The sequence below is a fragment of the Otolemur garnettii genome, unplaced genomic scaffold (genome assembly GCF_000181295.1).
Source record: "Otolemur garnettii isolate 467f Iridium unplaced genomic scaffold, OtoGar3 scaffold00126, whole genome shotgun sequence".
NCBI classification, from domain to species: Eukaryota; Metazoa; Chordata; class Mammalia; order Primates; family Galagidae; genus Otolemur; species Otolemur garnettii.
In genome coordinates this window covers 1,819,913-1,839,250 of record NW_003852521.1, presented here as the reverse complement: position 1 = coordinate 1,839,250, position 19,338 = coordinate 1,819,913, and the positions used below count along the sequence as shown (strand labels likewise).

The following is a 19,338-nucleotide window of genomic DNA, read 5'->3' as shown; positions in this document are numbered from 1 at the left end:
AACATGGCTGAAATTCAAAATAAACACAGTGAGTAAAACACATCACAGCAAAAAAATATGCATACTCTATGATTCTGTTTATATATAAAATTCTAAAAAATGGAAAATAACATACAGTGATAAAGCAGTGGAGTGGCTGCCTGAGAACAGATAACGGGAAGAGGGGGCAGATTACAGAGGAACGTAAGGAATGGAAGTGATGGCAATGTCCGTGACGATTGTGATGGTGGCTTCATGCAATTACACGTGTCCAAATTCAGGACTCTGCGTGCCTCCAGTTTGTGCAGTTTACTGAGCATCAATTATAATACCTCAGAAAGGCGGGAAGCATAAAATAGCTGTCCTTCACATGGCGAACGCTCCATAGACACCAGGTATCCTATTATTATCATTAACATACAAAGGTTTAAAACAGAAACAAAAAAGAGGAGGAATTTGGAGTATGTATCTGAAGGGGTACCCACGATTTAGAAAGTTGTCTCCAGTTAAGAAATGGGGAAGAACTTACTACCAAGGCTTTAAACTCCTGGAGACATCAAGAAATCTGTGATTTTCAGTTCAGAAATGGGGGAAGGACCTACCAAGGCGTCAAGTTCCTTGAGATGTCCGGACATCTCTCTACTCCCCTTCAAGGAACAGACAATCCATTCAGGGATAAAAATGGAATAACAACCCCCAAATTTAAAACCTTAGAAATGCACAATCGAAATGTTACAATAGCCAGAGAAAGAAAGCCTGAGTGTCTGACACAGTCGGAGCTGGAGGACGCCCCAAAGTTTCCATAGCACCAGGGATTCTTCTGGGGCTCCAGTGAAATGACATTCTTTTCCTCCCGTATCTCTTTCTAGATTAGCAGTCTCCTGATCGGCTTTTCATCATCTGAGGTACTTGAGGCACAGGGACGGTAATTATTTATAACTGAGATTTACTGAGTGGTTACTAAGTGGCAGGCATTCGCTTCATCCTCTTACCAATCGTATGAGCAAACTGAGGCACAGAGGACAGAGTTACCTGCCCAAGGTCACACAGCTAGTCTGGAGACTAATCCAGGGAGTCCGACGCTGAAGTCTGTGTTCTCTACCAAACTACATCATTTTCACACGATAGACAGGTTTCCTCACCCTACAACCTGCTGACAGTGAAACCTGCATGTTATCACCAGTTTTTTCCCTAAGCTGCCTCGCGATAATCTTATATGATTTGAATTAAGCTACAAATGACATGCTTTCAGCTAGAAAGACATTTTATAAATTATTACAATTTCTTTAAAAAGTAATTCTATTAGTTTAGAAATCACTAAAATGGAATCCTTAAAATAGATCACTCTCCTCTTGCCTTTACTCAATTTTATGATTAATTTAATACCTCCAACAGAAAGTGGTTTTACATATTGAAACATTCTTTACAGGGGAAAAAACCCTACGTGATATTTTAGTACCCAACATTTCTTTTGAAGGCAAATTCCTTTTCTGCATATATACTAAGAAATTAATTTTGCTCCTTCTACTGAAATGAATTAGAAGTCAAATATTCATTTCCTGGAATTCACTTTGAAATTAGCCTCCATACTTAGAAAAAAAGAGCATAAAACTTTTGATAATCAATTTACACAATTATTCACTTTCACTATTAAATGAGACATTTAGTCAGCTAGCTTGATATACATATTAATATACACATACGGACACAGACATAGAGATAGACAACTGTTTCCCGTGTGAGATATCACTGAATCCCCACCATATGCCAGGCATTGTTATTGTTACTCACGGTGGCAATACAGCAGGGAACAAAACAGACACAAACCTCTACCCTCATAGGACTTAAGTTCCCGTGGGTGAGTCACTGATGACAAATCTAATGAGATGAAACGAGGCAGGGTTAGGAATGCAGGGACTTGCTGGTTGGGAGAAGTTGAGAAGAGAAAGGCGGCAGTTACCCTTATATTTTTAGAAGTCAGGGCTCCTTATTATTTTTCTTTTTTAGAAATTTCAGATTAACATAAGAGTACTTACTTACAATTAGGTTACACTGTCTGCATCTGTCAGGTCAAGTCCAAGTTATAGTTGAGCCCTTCACTCAAGAGGTGTGCCCTATACCCCTGCACTGTACTGGACAGGTGACAGCTTACCAACAGCCTGTCTTCAAAGTTCTTTAGTTCAGATCAGAGAGGAGAATATATAAATTAAAATGGACTTGAACAGAAATGCGATTCACCCTCTTGACTACTAAGAAAAGATGTACGCCAAAGACAGTGATATTTGAGGGCAAAAACGTCAGATGAGCATTCCCTACGTCCAGATAGGGCTAGATGAAAAAATGTGAGGGGAATTACACAGTGGTATTTAGTTTCTTTTTATAATCTAATAATGCCACCAAAATTAACAACACTCTTACTTGTACTGCCAATTACGATGCGATTCTTAGAACAATATAGTTTGAACCAAAAATAACTATTGAATTCCTTATTTGATCAAGGAATGAATATGCATCATGTGGCAATTCCAAAATAAAGTTACAAATATGAAACCAATTCTGTCAGTACAAAATGGCAAAATTAGATGAAATGAAACATAATTTTTTAAAATCATAAAGCCTGGATAAAGCAAAATCAGAAAAAATTTGCTATGTTTCTAAAACATTAGACACATACACAGTTCTAGATTTTTAAACAAATTTTCTCAAACTGTTCTGACAAAAATTAAACATTTTTCCATAAGCATTAGAACATACTAATTTTAAATCAATTTGTCCTCTTGTATGAAAGTAATGATGTAGGTAATTTTACCACTCTATTATAGTCATGTATTAAATTCCTTGCCATCTGAGCCAAAGGCTCAGGGGTCTTTAAAAGTTTTAGAATTATGGCGAAATCAAACAAAGGCCTTTAAAGTCATTAAGTGCCCCCCCCCCCCAGGCATTCCATTTACAAGATACCTCATACAATCTATTCTACTATTTGCCAATGTTTTAAAAATCTAAGACTTTATTTCACATCCTCAATCCTGCCTCCTTTAATTCACACCTATTTGTTGTAGTTCCTTCCTAGAAAAAGTCAAAAACAAGTTTATCCTCTCCACTGCCAACCTCTGACAAGGGGCCTGAGTACCCTCACTCATCGCTTCTTTTCTCCAGCTGAAACATGCCCAGTTCCTTTACATATTTCCATACGATAACAGTGCCTGTGTTTTTAAGATGCATGCATCATTTCACTGAAACCTCATCTTAAATCTGTAAGTACAGAAGACCAACTCTGTTCCTTCACTTAAAAACCTCTTCTGTAAGAATGCTTGAGCTTAACAGTCACTCTTAATGAAGGGCCAGCAGAGGTCTCATGTGTCTTCTCATCTTTTGGTCATGGAAATGCTTTTTTTTTTTTTTTTTTACCAAAATTAAGTTCTCAAAAATCATGCCAATGATTCATTATTGGCCACTATTAATTTTTACTTATTTCTGAAGGAATAAATCATGACTTTCAAAGCTATATGATTTTTAAAATGAGATCACAAAAAACTGTTTCGCATCAATGTGTTAAGTAGGCTTATTCAAGCTGTAGTTAACAGACCATCTAGTAATGCTACTGTAGATTTCTAGACCTCTCCAGACTACAGAATCAATATCTTTGGGATGAGGCCATGGGGTCTGCCATTTGAAGAACCTACATTATCCTTGGGGACACCCAGGGGTTTAAGAATCATAACATTAAGATTTAACTTCGGCTTTTGCCTCCTAAAAAAACCTTAAATATCTTACCTGTAATCCAGGAATAAATCGAGTATCCTTTTCAACTACCAAAAGTTCAGCAACGTTGGCATTGAGAATGGATCTTGTAATCCCCCCTGGCCCAGGGCCCACTTCATAAACATAAGCATTTGTCAGATTGCCAGCTTTCCTTACAATTTTATCTAGAGAAAAGAGAGTGGAGTTATCTTGATTATCTTGGCAAATTTCAATATAGAGAATTTAAAGAGAAAAATAATCCATAAAAATTCTTATCAGCCATTATCCATCTAATCCTTTATATTTAATATTTATCTGATTATTTAACTTCCCATCTAAACCAATAGTGGCCATTTAATATTCTACCACTGTAGAACTATACCAGTCCCTTAACGAAATAGATTACGACAAGTTTGCTTAGCTTAAATTTAGCTGAACAATTTTATTGTTCCCTGCCAATTTGTTTCAGATTGATTTGAAACCAGTTCTAAGAACAGACTAAGCATGCAGCACTTTTCTACAGTTGTTGCACATCAAATAGTTTAATAAGAAAGATGAGTTTCATATTCAGAATCTTCAATGTTGCTAGTTTGATATCCAAAAGCAAAAAGTGCTGGCAGTTTCCATTTTTAGCTACGGACGTCTAATTGGTGGACAGTCTGGCAAAACAACATGTTCCTAGAAATGTGGATTCTTGGTCATTTTCAGGAAAAAGTTAAATTTAGCAGTGGAGGTTTCTTAAGCTTTGCAAACATGCATATTAAAAAAGAATTCATTTTTTACTTAATTTTAAGTTAGCAGACCTTAAGAAATCACAGAAAAGCAGAGTACTGGTCCAATGCAGCTAGTCAGCGCTTCTGGAAAATTGAACTGGTCTTAGAGAAATGATGTATTAAAATCTAAGCAATTTAGCCTGCTAGGATAGTGGAAATATAGCCACTAAAAACATACTAGCACTCACTGGCAGTGTTCACTGACTTCCTTCAGTCTTATTGTTCACTTCTGTTATGAATAACCTATTTTGGGAGGCTAAAAGGTAAAAATTACTCTATTATCTAAAATGGTTTTGTCTGTTAATGGGTGATGGAGGGAAATGGCACCATCCATCATATCTGACCATCACATCCGTTACAAGTGATTTACACATATTCTCTCACCTAACCCTTCCATGTTCACTAAGAACTCCTATCCCATTTTAATTTCTCTGAACTTTTCAGTTTCCTTGTCTATTGTTTCATTTGTGCAAGGTCACCTAGAAAGCAAATGGCAGAGATGCGATTCCATCTCAGATATAAATTCTAAAGCCAATCGTTGCTCCACTGCAAGCCCAATGCCGCCCAGAGGGAGCAGCACTAATATTTTAAGCACAGGCATTATGGAGTGAATTTAATATTCTCATTTTTTTAAAACGGAGAGCTATGACAGTAGGCAGAACTCTGCTCTCATACTTTTCAAGCACATTTTCAAATACAAATGAATATTAAAGAAGCACTGTCAAATTGCTAAGCTTGGGTTTCAATCTTCCTCTACTCCTGCATGTGTTTCTAACCTCAGGTAAGTACCTTAATCTCCATTCACTTTGGTTCCCAAAGAGTGGATAATAGTATCCAGAATCTGTGACTTGCTCCTGAAGATGAATAAAGGCTGATACAAGAAAATTTATAAGAAGGACTTAAAAAAATATATGAAGATCAATATTTTTCAGTCCTGAGACTGTTCCTTTATATTTACAATGTGGCTAATGACTAGCAGAAAAGGCTGGTACCAGTTAAACTAGACCCAAGGAATTTTAGAGGGGGGTAATCTTTCAAAGCTCTTGTACAAGGCCCCTCCTCCAAAAGATGAGAAAACTTAAACAGTGTTAAGCTATTTTATCCAAAGTCATATTGTTATGGGTAGAAAAGACTCCTGCCCAGGCTCAGCGCCTGTGGCTCAAGCAGCTAAGACCTCAGCCACATACACCTAAGGTGGCAGGTTCGAATCTAGCCCGGACCCTCCAAACAACAATAATGGCTACAACCAAAAAAAAAAATAGCCGGGCGTTGTGGAGGAAGCCTGTGGTCTCAGCTACTTGGGAGGTGGAGGCAGGAGACTCGCTTGAGCCCAGGAGTGAAGCCATTGTACTCTACCCAGGGTGACAGCTTGAGGCTCTGTCTCAAAAAAAAAAAAAAAGAGAAGACTCCTGCCCAAGCAATGAAACATTTTAAAAATTCATGCTTTGTGGACTATGTTTCACTAAACTGAAAATGCACTTTTGGGTGTGATTTTTCTGCTCTTTTCAACTTCAGAAGAGGAGCTAAGAGAATGAGACACCAAAACCTGAAAATAGAAGTACTTCAGCAGTGAATTAGTGGACGCACTTGTTAACACTTCTCGCAATCTCATCTTGGGTGGTGGTGGTTAAGCGAACAGAAACGTATTGGTCAAAACTCATCATACCATGCACTTCAAACTAGTGCATGTTCTTGTATATAAACGGTACCTCATGAAAAGTGACTTAAAAGCATAGGTAGTGGAAATGTAAGCTTAGTAAACGGTCAGCTTCTCAGGGAGAAACTTTGCCTTGCTCACTCCCATACCTCATCCCCAGAAGGACCACACAGCAGCTTGTCCTCGTACTTGCCCTTGAACCGGGTGAATACTCATGTCCTTAGAGGCTTTCTAGACTCAACGAGTAAACAAACGTCTAACCAACGAATCTTGAAAGAATACTTTTTCAACAAGTTATCAATAAAATCCACGTACTGTAATGTAAATATTGATAACTTTACACTGTAATGTAAATATTGATAAACTTTTAACTGCATAGAAAGCAAATCCAGTCAGCTTGTGCGGCACTATTTAGGAGTGACCCACGTGAACCCCTGACCGCCCGTGTGCGCGGCGCTGCACCGCACGTGTCTCCAGGGAGCTGAGACTCGGCGTTCCTTTAGTAGAAGGCGGTAGAAGGCCCCGGCCAAACGCCGATCGCACGCCTGTGCCTGGAAACCCGCCCGCGGGGTCCACACGAGACGCCCCCCACCCTGTCCACGCCCTCAGGTCCACAGGGGCGACATTCGGGCAGCACGAAGAAGTCATCCACCTGTCAGCCTCAGGTCCAGGAGAAAATTCTGGGATAGCTGCTTCACTGCTTTCAGTCTGAGTAACTTAATGATTTCTCGGATCGTGGGTAACGGCGGGAGACGGAAAGTGCTGAGCTTCCCAGCTGCAGCCATGGTCCCAGAGGAACTACAGACCCGCTCCCTTGACTTTTCCCGGCAGCTCCGACCGGGCTGGGGAGGAGCTTGAGAGCACCAGGGCCCGCCTCCGGACCCTCCTCATTGGTCAGATGTTTCCCATCGGAAGCGGCGAGCGCGGACAGGAAATCCGGGCGTACTGATGGCGCATGCGCTACGTCCCGCTGAGCGCGGTGCAGGTTGGGTGAGCTGTGGGTTCCGAGAGGGCGGTGGAGTGCGGGTGTTGGTTCTCTGGACTGGGCGGGGCGAGGCGGGGTCTGGGATGGAAGTTGGGGTTTGGGCGCCCTGGGTGAGCCGTTTAGCCCAGCCTGGAGCTTTCGAAGATCTTCTGGCCCTTTGACGTTCTAAATGACCTTGGTGAATATTAGCGCGGAAAGCCGGTGATCAGACGCAAAACTATTTGTTGTTTTTAGAGACAAGGTCTTTCCCTGTCTCTGTCGCCCAGACTGGACTGCAGTGGCACGAACATAGCGTACAGAAACTTCGAGCTCCTGGGCTCAAGCGATTCTCCTGCCTTAGCCTCCTGAGTAGCTAGGAGTTTGGCTAATTTTTTTGAAATATATTTTGTAGAGATGAGGTCTTGCTGTGTTGCCCAGGCTAGTCTGGAACTCCTGGGCTCAAGTAATCCTTCGCCTCCCTCTCCCAAAGTGCTGGGATACAGGTGTGCACTACCTCCAGGCCCAGAGTTCAACAGCAATTCTTTCTTTAGGCTACTTTTTTTTTTTTTTTTTTTTGGCAGTTTTTGGCCAGGGCTGGGTTTGAACCCTGCCATCTCCGGCATATGGGCCAGCGCCCTACTCCTTTGAGCCACAGGCACCGCCCAAGGCTATGTGTTTTTTAGAACAACCACTCTGCAGAGGACGCTGCATGGTGGGTTTCTAACTTCTCTGTGCTTCGTTTTTATTCATCCGTTAAGTGGCCATAATAATGTCTACCACAAAATTGCGAGCACTAAATGAGAATGGTCACTTGGTGTGCAAATTCAGAACATAGTGTACCCCTAGTGCATGGCATCTGGTAAGCCTGCAATCAGTGGTGGATGTTACTACTATAATTATTGGGCAGATGAATGCAATTCAGAGAGTGTAAATGTTTCAGCACAGCTTGTTAATGAGAGGGCCAGAATTAGAATGCAACTCTTCGGATCCTTCAACATGTTTCCATCTGAGGAGACAAACGGCCTTGTTTAGTACTTTAGACTTTGGGAAGTGTTTTCATATACTTTGACTGTTTGTTTTTGAATCTTTCACCAAGTCTTATGAAATAAATAGGACAAGTATTACTGGCCTCAGGAGTAAACAAAAGCTTAGAGAGGCAGTGACATTCACAAAGCTAGAAAATTGTGGAATCCAGTTGAATCTAAGTTTTGTGAAGTTTTTGGTGGCTGCTGCTTCTATCTTGCCCATGCAGTGGGTATTGGCTGCCACTCCACGTGTACCCTGGCCATGTGTTCTTAGTACCTTCTTATTGTCCAAGTATTGCAACCTCTCTTTTTCCTTCTCTTGGAGTAGTAACTGGGAAGCCAAGGATGAAAAGGAAGAAAAAAACATGATTGTACTAATAATAGCTAACATTCATAGGGCATTCTGCCAGGCTTTACAACTGTTTTACAACTATTATCTCCATCCTTACCACACACCAGATGAATACATTCTGTTATTACACATTTTTGAAGATAAAGTAAGGTTGGCAGAGGTTCAGCAATTTGCCCTACGCTGCACAGCTAATAAGTGGTGAAGGCAGGGTTTGAATCCGCACAGCCTACGTCCAGAGCCTGCTTTTTTGAGCAGTGCTGGCAATGTAGAGTTCATTTGCTTAGGCTGATTACATCCATGTACAGAGAGAAGACTTAAATAAACTAGGGGAAAAAAACAAAGAAAACGAAAGTATTTAAGTTTCTCTGAGAGGTGGGAGAATTTTGCTCTTCTAAATCTATACTTATTTGCAAATTGCTGCATTGAATCTAAAAATATTTATTTCTCAAGTAAGTTTTTTAAAGAGCTAATGGAAAACCAAATGACTGTGGGTGAGATGAAGAGATGGAGTCCTATGAAATTGCAAAGGAAAACTCTGTCGCCTTATAACTGTATTAGAAGGAAGCAAGATATAATCTGATAAAGCTCCTACCTTTGAGAAAGTAGGGACATGACAAGCCAGGCACAGTGGTGTGAGCCTGTAATCCTAGCTGCTCAGGGGGCCAAAGTAGGAGGATAGCTTGAGCACAGAATTTCGAGTCCAGCCTAGGTAACATAGAGAAACCTCCATCTCTTAAAAAAAAAAAAAAAAGTAAAAAACATTTTAGGAAAAAGTGAAATGTGGATTGCAACCTCAAATTGTTGGTTCAGAGGTTTTATTTTCCACAACACCCTATGCCTAGGAAGGCATTCATTCATGATTATACTAATTGTATCATTTATTCCTTGTAAGGGTTCTATGTGACGAAGATTATCTCACCATGGAGAAAAGCCAGGTCTTTTAACTTATCTTGGGTTCTAGAGCAAAGTACAGAGAGAAGATGATCTGAAGTTTGTCTTTTCTGAGTTCTCATCTAATTGGCCACACCTCTCAAGCATCAAATTATTAAGTTAATTCATTTTTGTTAATTTTATAATGCTATTTAAATACATAGAAATATGAAATCTATGTGTAAACGTAAGCTTACAATTTTCAATGACTACCTCAGAATTACAATAAATACACACAAAACTACAAATCCAATGCGAATGATCTTACTGGGTGATGAATGGTGTTAAATCACCACTCTTAGTGCCAAGCAGAATTCTTTTCTAAAGGTTCAGCTTACTCATGCTATGGGGTGCCGTGTAATGACTGAATGTTCTCAGTTTGCCATTGTCACTAGCTTTCCTCTTGGGAGAACACAGGCACTACATGTTAGGTCTGCTTGCATCTGTTTTTATTCGCTAGAAAACAATTGGAATTATTAGACACCAATGCTATCACGAATCTACACATTGCATGACAGTTACAAGGAGACTATTCAGGTGACCCAGAATGTAATCACAAGAACTTTTAAAAAGATTAACATCAACATAAAAGCAAACTAAAATTTATTTATTGTTGAGCATTTTTTTATTTTTTCAAATTAATATGAGGGTACAATTTTTAGGTACATTGTTCTCATTTCTAGGGCAAACTAAAATTTAAAAGAGCAAAAGCACGTTTGCATTGAGAGTTTGTAGGTTCTTGCTAATTTGTCCTCAAATCTAAATATGCATGTATGAATAGCTTATACCCTGCCGTCTTCAGTCATTCACATTTGTGAAGTTATCATTTCACAAGAAATGAAGTTTCCTTCGATACTTCACTTAATTCTTATTTCGATTATGTGATGTAGGCTCACAGAGATAGTCAGTGACTAACTCACTGTCACAGTGTGTCTTAGTTCATTCCTGCTCTTAGAACAAAATACCTGAGCCTGGGAAATTTATAAAGAACAGAAATTTGTTTCTCATAGTTCTAAAGGAGTTAGAGGTTTGGTGTCTGGTGAAAGCTGTGCTCTCTGCTTCCACATGGCACCTTGTTCCTGCATCCCCCTAACTTAATTACCTCTCACTCCCTACCCATTAATACTATCACATTGGTGATTGGTTTCAACATGTGAATTTGGGGGGACATTAGCTCAGTGCTGGTAAGTAGTGGAGCTGAGTTTAGAACCCACACCTTCTGAGTCTACTGTGGTCCTCCCCACCCCCATATGTGTTAACATTTTTTTGAACTGAATAAAAAGTTCCTTTTTAGAAGAATCTTTCAAGTTTTTAATAGTTCTTGAGATCTAATTTTTATCATCGTAAATATCTGATCCTTAATTTTTAATTTTCAGAACATTATGCATAACTCTGCAAAAGCCTATGAAATCAGCAGGGGGTTTTAGTAGTTTATTTCATATATTAATGCAAACAGTTTTATCCCTTAAAAGAGAGGTATGCTGTTTCATCAGTTTGAAGCTTTGAAGTATCTGCTTCATCTAGATACAGATTTTAATATGCTAAAATATTATAATTAATACAGAAATCACTAGCTCCACCTGTCAGTAATATGAAGAACTTCAAATGATTCATGCTGAACTCTACTTCAGAATTCTAACTTGCACAAATCCCAGAATGGTTGTATAGGAAAATTACTAGTTAGGTTAGTATTATTTTAATAAAAATGCATATGTGACTTTATTTGCTATAAGTAATTTAGTGTCTATTTATAGAAAAGGTACTAATTCTAAAAGGTTGTCATTTTACAGTTCCCCAAAAGAGACTGGAAAGTCACAAAGAGCAATATCTTTCTGCCATGTGGGAATTTTCAGGGAAAATTAAATGTGGCTTGGAATAGCCAAATTGAACTTTATAAAATGACTATTACGGCATGTAAAGTACCCTTTTCTGAGTATTTTATGATTTCGTATAATGTGACTCAGCGCTCCAGAGAAATATTAAGAGCCACATTTTGCACATGTTTGGTTTTTTTTTTTTTAATGGCACTTTGATGCCCACTGTTCACAAAGGAATCTAGGGACCTACCTAGAGTGAAGAAGGAGAAACATGATAATTCTGAGCCAAAAGGCTCATTCTGTGGGGATAGGAGTAGGGCAACTGATGGCAACACTGTCACAGGCTAATTGCCTGAGGGAACCGTGGAACAGTTACACCGTTTTTTCAATATGGTGCTTATCACTATTTGGGGCAGTGTTTGAAAGCCTGCTCCTTGCCTGGAAAGATGTGAGAGTTACCGTCAAGTATCCTAATGGGTGTCGAGGATGAGAAGCTCTTCTGACTCAGGATGAGGCCGGGAGCTAGAGATAGGGTTTTCCCTGCACAATAAAACAATCTTTGAGGGATGAAGAAAGTGTGCTAATGCCATTGTAAAATAATTGGCCTTTATTATATAGACAAACCTCAGAGAGATTACAGGTGGGGTTCCAGACCACCAGAATAAATATCTCAATAGAGAGTCACAGGCAGTTTTGGTTTCCAAGTGCACATAAAAGTTATGTTTACGCTACACTGTAGTCTACTAAGTAAGCAATAACAGTGCGTCCCCCATTGTTTGTATCTTCATTTTAAAATGCTTTACTGCTAAAGAGTGCGAATGCTCATTACCACAGGCCTTCAGCAAGTGGTAATCTGTGTGCCAGGGAGGTTCTTGCCTCCATGTTGGCTGCTGACTGATCGGGGTGGGGATCCGTGAAGACTGGGGTGGCTGTGGCAGTTTCTGAAAATAAGAAATAATGACTTTTGCTACATTGATTCGTTCTTTCTATGAAAGATTTCTCCGTAGCATGTGATGCTATTTAATAGCATTTTATGCACAGTGGAGCTGCTTTCAAGATTGGAGTCAATCTCCTCAAACTCTGCACCCGCCTTTTCAATCCCGTAATCCTCTGACTCCTTTGCTGCTGTTTCAGCGCCGTTCACAGCACCTTCGCCAGCGGTAGGTTCCTTCAGAAAGCACTTGCCAGTTAAGTTTGCCATTTTACATGGGCACAGTTCATCGCACCCCCAAATAATTATGATAGTAACATCAGTGATCACTGATCACAGATCACCATGACAGATATGACGAAAAAGTTTCAAAGCAGGTGCTCTTAGAAAAATGGGGCCGTTAGACTTGTCCAAGGCATGATTGCCACAAACTCTCAGTTTGTAGAAAATGGAGCATCTGTGGCGTGCAGTAAAATGAGGCGTGCCTGTGTGAGTTTAGTAGCTGAGGTCTCAGCATTTCATTTTGTTTAGGTTAAGAGTGAATGAAACTCAGCATGAACGCATTTGGAAGTGGTGTGGGAGTAAGTCGGCTCTTCCTCCCAATCCTTGTTTTCCTCCTTTGGTATAACTACCCTTTATATTTTAGTTATTATTTTCATTATTTATTTGTCTATCTTTTCTATCGTACTAAAACGTAGGGTCCATGAAAACAGGGCAGCGTCTATTCACTGATGTAAACTGTTCACCTGGCACAAAGCCCGGGATGTTTAACAAGGACTTGCTCGATGAATGAATGAAGACGCCTCCCTCCGATTAGTTAGGGTACATCTTATTTTCCACAGGAGCATGCTACAGATGTTCTGAAACTAAAATTCTGGGCAGATCTTTCTGTAGACTGTCTTCTATTTCTCTCCAAGAGCACCTGTTGTGAAACCATCACATCAATTTTTCCAGAAGACTTGTATTTTTAAACCAGATCCCTTTTTCCAGGCTTCCATTTTTCATCTGGATCTGCTCATGTCCTCTTTAGCTTAAAATTTCCTCTGATTCTCTCTGCTGTCCCTCCCTGGTTTCCTCCAGTGTGACCCGAGACTTGCTGCTCTGTGAGGGTGGGCAGCAGCTGCCTTGTTAGGTGAAATCTTACTCATCTCTCTGGGCTCCACGCAGTGTGACCCAAGGTGAGAAATCTCTTGATAAATGTTTTTAAATTTCAGGTTACTATGAGGGCACCTGATCAGGTTACATTGTTTGCGTTTCTCAGGTAAAGTCTGAGTGGTATTTATGAGCTTCTTGTCCTGTCCTGCTCTGGCCTGATCCCTCCCATTTTGAGTTCCTACAGCACTGTGTTCACCAAGTCAGCAGAGTATAGATTGTATTTTGCAATATAATTTGATCATCATACATTGCATTGGAATATAATAATATAATATCAGGGCCTCCTTTGTCACATTTGCAGCTCTGTGTTTGTGTGTGTGACAGTCTCACTCTACTGCCCCAGCTAGAGTGCTGTGGTGTCAGCCCAGCTTACAACAACCTCAAACTCCTGGGTTCAAGTGATTCTCCTGACTCAGCCTGCCAAATAACTGGGACTACAGGTGCCCATCACAACACTGGGCTAGTTTTTCTTATTTTAGTCGAGACAGGGTCTTGCTCTTGCTCAAGTTGGTCTCAAACTCTTGAATTCACGTGATCTTCCAGAGTGCTCGGAGGATGGGTGTGAGCCACAGATTCACAGCTCTTCCTAGAGAACAGTCTTTGTGTCTGTAGCACCAGCACAGTGCCCGGCACACGGCAGGCATCCAAGGAACGTTTTCCTGAACAGACCCAAGCCATGGAGATTGCTGCCAACTTTAGACACGTTGACTGCATGTGAAAGGTCTTGAATAGAGCAGGGTGGCAGGAGTTAGGCAAATGTGGGCGAGGATCTAGGCTCCACCCTTCTTTTACTTATTGCATGATCTTGGGCAAGGCACCTGATCTTTTTGAAACTCGGTTTCTGTGGTAGGCAAACCAGTGATCCCCAGAGATGTGCCAATGTTTATCTCTGTAGCATGTGACTATGTCAGGCTACTTGGCAGAGGGAAATTATGTCTGCAAATGGTATGGAGGTTGCCAGAGAAGGAAATTATTCTGAATTACCAGGTAAGCCCCCCTGATCACAAGAGTCCCTAAAGGTGGGAAAGGGAATTAGAGGAGAGAACCAGAGAGATGGGGAAGAGAGAACTTGGTCTGATGTCACCGGCTTTGAAGATGGAGCAGGAGCCACAGGGGTAGAGCCTTCAAGATGCAGGTGGCCTATAGAAGCCCGAAAAGGCAAGGAAACGAGTCCTTTCCCAGGCCCTCCAGAAAGGACCTCAGCCCAGCTGATATCTTGATTTTAGGCCAATGAGACCTATTTCAGATTTGTAAATTACAGAACTGTGAAATAATAAATGCTTGTTGTTTTGAGTCACTGAGTTAGTGGTAATTTGTTACAGCAGTCACAGAACACTGATAATAGTTTCTTTAAATGTAACAGGAATATAGTAAGAGATACTTTATAGCATTACAAAATATGTATTATGTCTCATTATACCTTGCAAGACAATGCATATAATAAACCAAATACAATGCTTAACACCCTACAGGCATCTTTTCTATTTTTTATTTTGAGACAGAGTCTCACTACGTCACCCTCAGTAGAGTGCAATGGCATCACAGCTCACAGCAACCTCCAACTCTTGGGCTTAAGTGATTCTCTTGCCTCAGCCTCCCAAGCAGCTGGGACTACAGGGGTCCACCACAACTCCCGGCTATTTTTTTGTTGCAGCTGTCGTTGTTTTAGCTGGCCTTGGCCGGGTTTGAACCTGCCAGCCTAGGTGCCTGGCGCCCTACCCACTGAGCTTTGGATGCCGCCTCATTGAAGGCATCCTAATAAATGTTAGTTCTTTTCTCCTTCTCTCTTCCTGTCTAAACACACTTATCTAGCAGTTATATAAGTATATATAAATTATACAATAGTGAAAGCAGTACTGCTATAGTATTGAAATCAAATGACAATGAGGATATAGTTTCTTTATTGTTGTTATGACATATGACAGAGTCAGCCCAGAGGATTACACGCTAGTCCTCAGTCTGTGGCTCTCACGGAAGACGATGGCTTTCCTTTCTGCAGATTTTTATCGAGCTTGGCTGTTGCATATTAACTCTTTATTCTTTTGCTTCATTATTTAGAGGCATTGACAGTTTTAACCCTGGGAAGTTACTGAAGAATAGCATTACAAGTGTTACACCTTCAAACAACTGTGGCATTAGATCTCAGCATTACCCAGTTCTGAAACTATACTCATTTCCCCCTCTTCAATACCTTTCCTGTTTTTTCTGGGAGTAAGGAAGGGTTCTCATTCAGCAGAAAAGTTTAGGTAACAATTATCGAAATCAAGTGCAGTACAAAATGTAAAATACTAAATTATTGTTATAAAAGGTTAGATCATATTGTGATATTATACATAGTACGTTGTGACTGAAATCCTATAATTTTAGATTATCTTTCAAATAGTTGCCCAGGAGTCTTGTAAATGTAGAGACTACAGGAAGGGGGATGGGAATGCTGGCTTACAGCTGTCATAACTACAGTAGTTCATTTATATTGCATTATGTTTTATGACTTCATGTCATATACTAATCATATTATATTACTTCATACCCACTCATATCATATTGTAACTTACGTATTACTTATGAGTTAAGTGGGCTTTCGTGGTTTCACCCAGGAGTCCAGTCATGACTTAAACTATTATTTCTATAGGAAAAATGCCTCTCAGATTCGAATGAATTTACAAATAATCTGCTAATTGCTAAGCTGAGCTACAGTCACTGTCCTTGTCATACTTATTCTCTTAGGCTTCAATCTGAAGCTGATCCGTATTCCTCATATGCATTTTCCACACTTTTTAGACTATGATCCACACAGTGAGAAATGCCTTTTCAATTATAACCCCGTATACACAAAAGTTCAATAAAATACTCTGTGTTGTGTTTTACTTAAAAAAATATTTTCTAGACTATTCTTTCTTTTCTTAAAACTATTCTTTCTTTTCAAAAAGTTATTGGTACAATCTTCTATATTAGTTTTCCTTGCCTAGTAATAGATTATGGCCTGTGGTTTGTAAAACACTACCTTATTTTACTGTTGGTCTCAAAGCCTAAAAAGTGGAATATAATCCCCTGGTCCAGGATTTCTGCCAGCTCTCCTTTACTCACCTGTGATAACCATCTTTGGAACTCATATGACTTTTTTTTTTTTTTTTTTTTAAGTCTGGCAACTAGTAGGAGTGCAGTCCCTCCCTAGCAAATGTGGGAGGTGGGTAATTTCAAGGCATGTACTCTCAACATAATATAAAATACAGTAATTCATGTCATGCTAAAAAGATCACCTACTGTTTCTCGTTCTTTTATAGGCATTGCTTATTTGGGGGAATAGTTTCTTGTATGTTAAGCAGAACGTAGATGATTTTTCTTCCTTTTTGTTATAAGAAAAAGGTCTAATGTGTCAGGCAGTGTTGGGGAAAATGGGCTTGGAAGCATATACAATGTAGGAGGCTCTCTTTCAAAAAATAGGAAATTATGTATACAAAATTAAGTATAAAGTCAATATTTTATTTGGAATAAGAATAAACTACAAGCAACGACAAATAGCAAAACCATCACAGCATCCTGAAAAGTAACCCAGTATATATTTAAACTAACTGCATTTGGGGAAGCAAACTTGTCACCTCTTCGTATGGTGATGTTTTGGGAATATATTCCATAGAGAGAGCAGGAAGGTGATTTAGTCTTTCCTTCACCACGATTGGTTAAAATGTGGCTTTTATTTTTTTATAGTTTAGAAACATTTCTTATAGCTTTACCACTTTACTAGCAATGCCATATCCATTGTTAAGCGTGTTATCAAATTCAAAACACCTGAAGGTTTCTGATTCTAGATCTCTAGTCACTGCAGTACCAAAGGTTGAAAAGCCCCGGGTGGTTCTCAGCGTATGAGACCTCCACTTTGTTCGATTTGAACCTAACTCTGCATTGTTAGATTTAAACCTAAGTGTGGGGCTTTTTTGTGTGTAATTTTAAATGGTATTGTATTTTTGTTAGTGTGCACAAAAATATTTTGATGTAATTAAGGAAGTATACTTTATTCTGTTTGTAAGTTATAAATTTGAAAATTTCAAGTTTTAGGAAACTGCAGGCTGTGTTTTTAGGGCATTTCAAGTTTTCTAGATTAGTGTCCAATTTGAAGTACTTTAAATTAATGAACTCATTAATCAGTTTGTCAGAGATCTCATTGTAATGAGGTATTGTGCATTTATATTCATCGATACCAGTATTTGGTGTCAAAAAATCAAGATATTTAATTTTTTCCAATGTGTTCATAAGATTCATTCCTGTTGACTAATTGGGTTATCAAAAGGGCCATAAACCTGTCATTGCTTTTCCTCAATTTATTTATTCTTCTTACTAAATTGCCACATTTGGTCTGCTCAGTGTTTTTGTTGCAATTCACTTTAGCAGTAATATATAGGAATAATTTCTATTGGGTTTATTGCTCACTTTATTGCTTTGGTTTCTTACTTCATTACTTTTTAATCTACATTTCCCCTCAGTTCTTTAAATACATGATTTAAAGATAGCATAAACACTCCATTCTTACCCAAGTCAAGGCGTCTGTAAGTTTACTGAAATGTTCTAAAACATCTTTCCAAATTTCAGTGAAAATCTGTATTCCTAACCCGACTTTTCCCTTAGCCAGATTCCCAAAGTGCCTTCGGCTACGCAAATACAACCTGGGAAGAGCTGGTCATCTTAACTGGTTGTGGTGAATAAGTCTTACTTTTGTACATTTTGTAAAAACACATCATCCTGGGAATACATTGGAGGGCCCTTTCCAGGGCCTTGAAGGAGGCCGGTTCCAGTAAAAGGCCCCGACGTTTCCACTTCTTACTCTTCATGGTCCATTGGCCTGTGTCCAGGAAGAAGGGCTCATCTGAACAACCTCTCTCTCGTGACACCAATTTTAGGGGACGAGAGAAGTCACCAAGGCAGCACAGGGCTGCTTTACAAGGCCTTTAGCTGTACGTATCCCTTGAAAATCAGGCCCAAGGCAAGGGTGTGAATGCAAGGAGTGTATTTATCTACTTTCTGGTGCTTGTTGGGGAGGTGACTCTAGGAAGCACAAGTGCGGAAATGGAGAAAAGGTCGTGGGAGAAGGAGAGAGGCCGACTCACTGGGTGAAGGAGGAGCTGAATGCTGAGGCTCTGTCGGGGGTGGGGGGCGTAGGGGGATGAGGGCTCAGTCTCGGGATCTTCTGAAAAACCTGTGCCGCCCAACTTGAGAGTTGTCCCACTAGGATCTGGGGAGGCTTTGCTCCTAGGCATTGAAGACAGCCTGGGAGATGGGGAGCTGCAGATGAGCTCTGGGGGGACAAGGTGGAGATGGGCTGGTGCAGAACCAGGCAGCACCTGCTATCCCATGTAGATCCTGTTCACTTAAGAATTTAGCAACTCAGAATTACTTAGAGTGATAAAGAATCTTCATTTAAGGATCTTTCTTATTTAATTAAGAGGACTCTGAAGCTCCTGGAGAGGGGATTAAACAACAGCCTGGAGTCAGCCCTCGCTGGCCAAAGACAGTGTTCAAAGCCAAGCGTTTGAATTCCAGAATTGAGTCAGTTGCACTAGAGAGAAGCATTTTCTATAAGTTGAAAGAGAACATAGTTAAAATTTCTAATTACTTTTAATTAAATCCATGACCTTCTAATTATAAACAAAGGTGACGAAATACCTTTCTATGTCCCAACAACAAACTGTTCATGAGACCGAAGTTCACCTTCCTAGGGTTCCTATTGTGGGTCTTGTTCTTTTGGGGAAGGCGAGAGTTGAGCCGTCTATTAGGGGCTGGAATGATGATAGTCCAAGGGAGAAAAATAGAAAAAAAACCATTTAAAATGAGATTGGTCTGGTAAGAGACAGAACACCAGGCTAAATGTTAATACAGCTGAGTTTTGTCCCAGTGGAGTCAGCTCCATAAACCTTGAGAGTCCGTTTTTCTTCTCTGTGCCTCAGTTGTGTCATCCGTGTGGTAGAGGGCCTAGACTGACTCTGAAGGTCACCTCCATTTCTGAGGTAGTCATGGCAAAA

General features: G+C 40.0%; 1 protein-coding gene across 3 annotated transcripts in view; it reads right to left on the bottom strand.

Moving 5' to 3' along the window:
- Nucleotides 1-6,979, bottom strand: part of TFB1M (transcription factor B1, mitochondrial) — a 39,056-nt gene extending 32,077 nt beyond the window's left edge. For all 3 annotated transcript variants that reach the window (XM_003797861.3, XM_012810113.2, XM_023517963.1), the window contains exons 1-2: nucleotides 6,803-6,979; nucleotides 3,754-3,905 (exon numbers count right to left, since the gene is read on the bottom strand). In XM_003797861.3, coding sequence (XP_003797909.1) covers nucleotides 3,754-3,905; nucleotides 6,803-6,935 — 285 coding nt within the window. In that variant the 5' untranslated portion in view covers nucleotides 6,936-6,979. The remainder of the gene's footprint in view (nucleotides 1-3,753; nucleotides 3,906-6,802) is intronic.
- Between the last annotated feature and the right edge of the window lie 12,359 nt (nucleotides 6,980-19,338).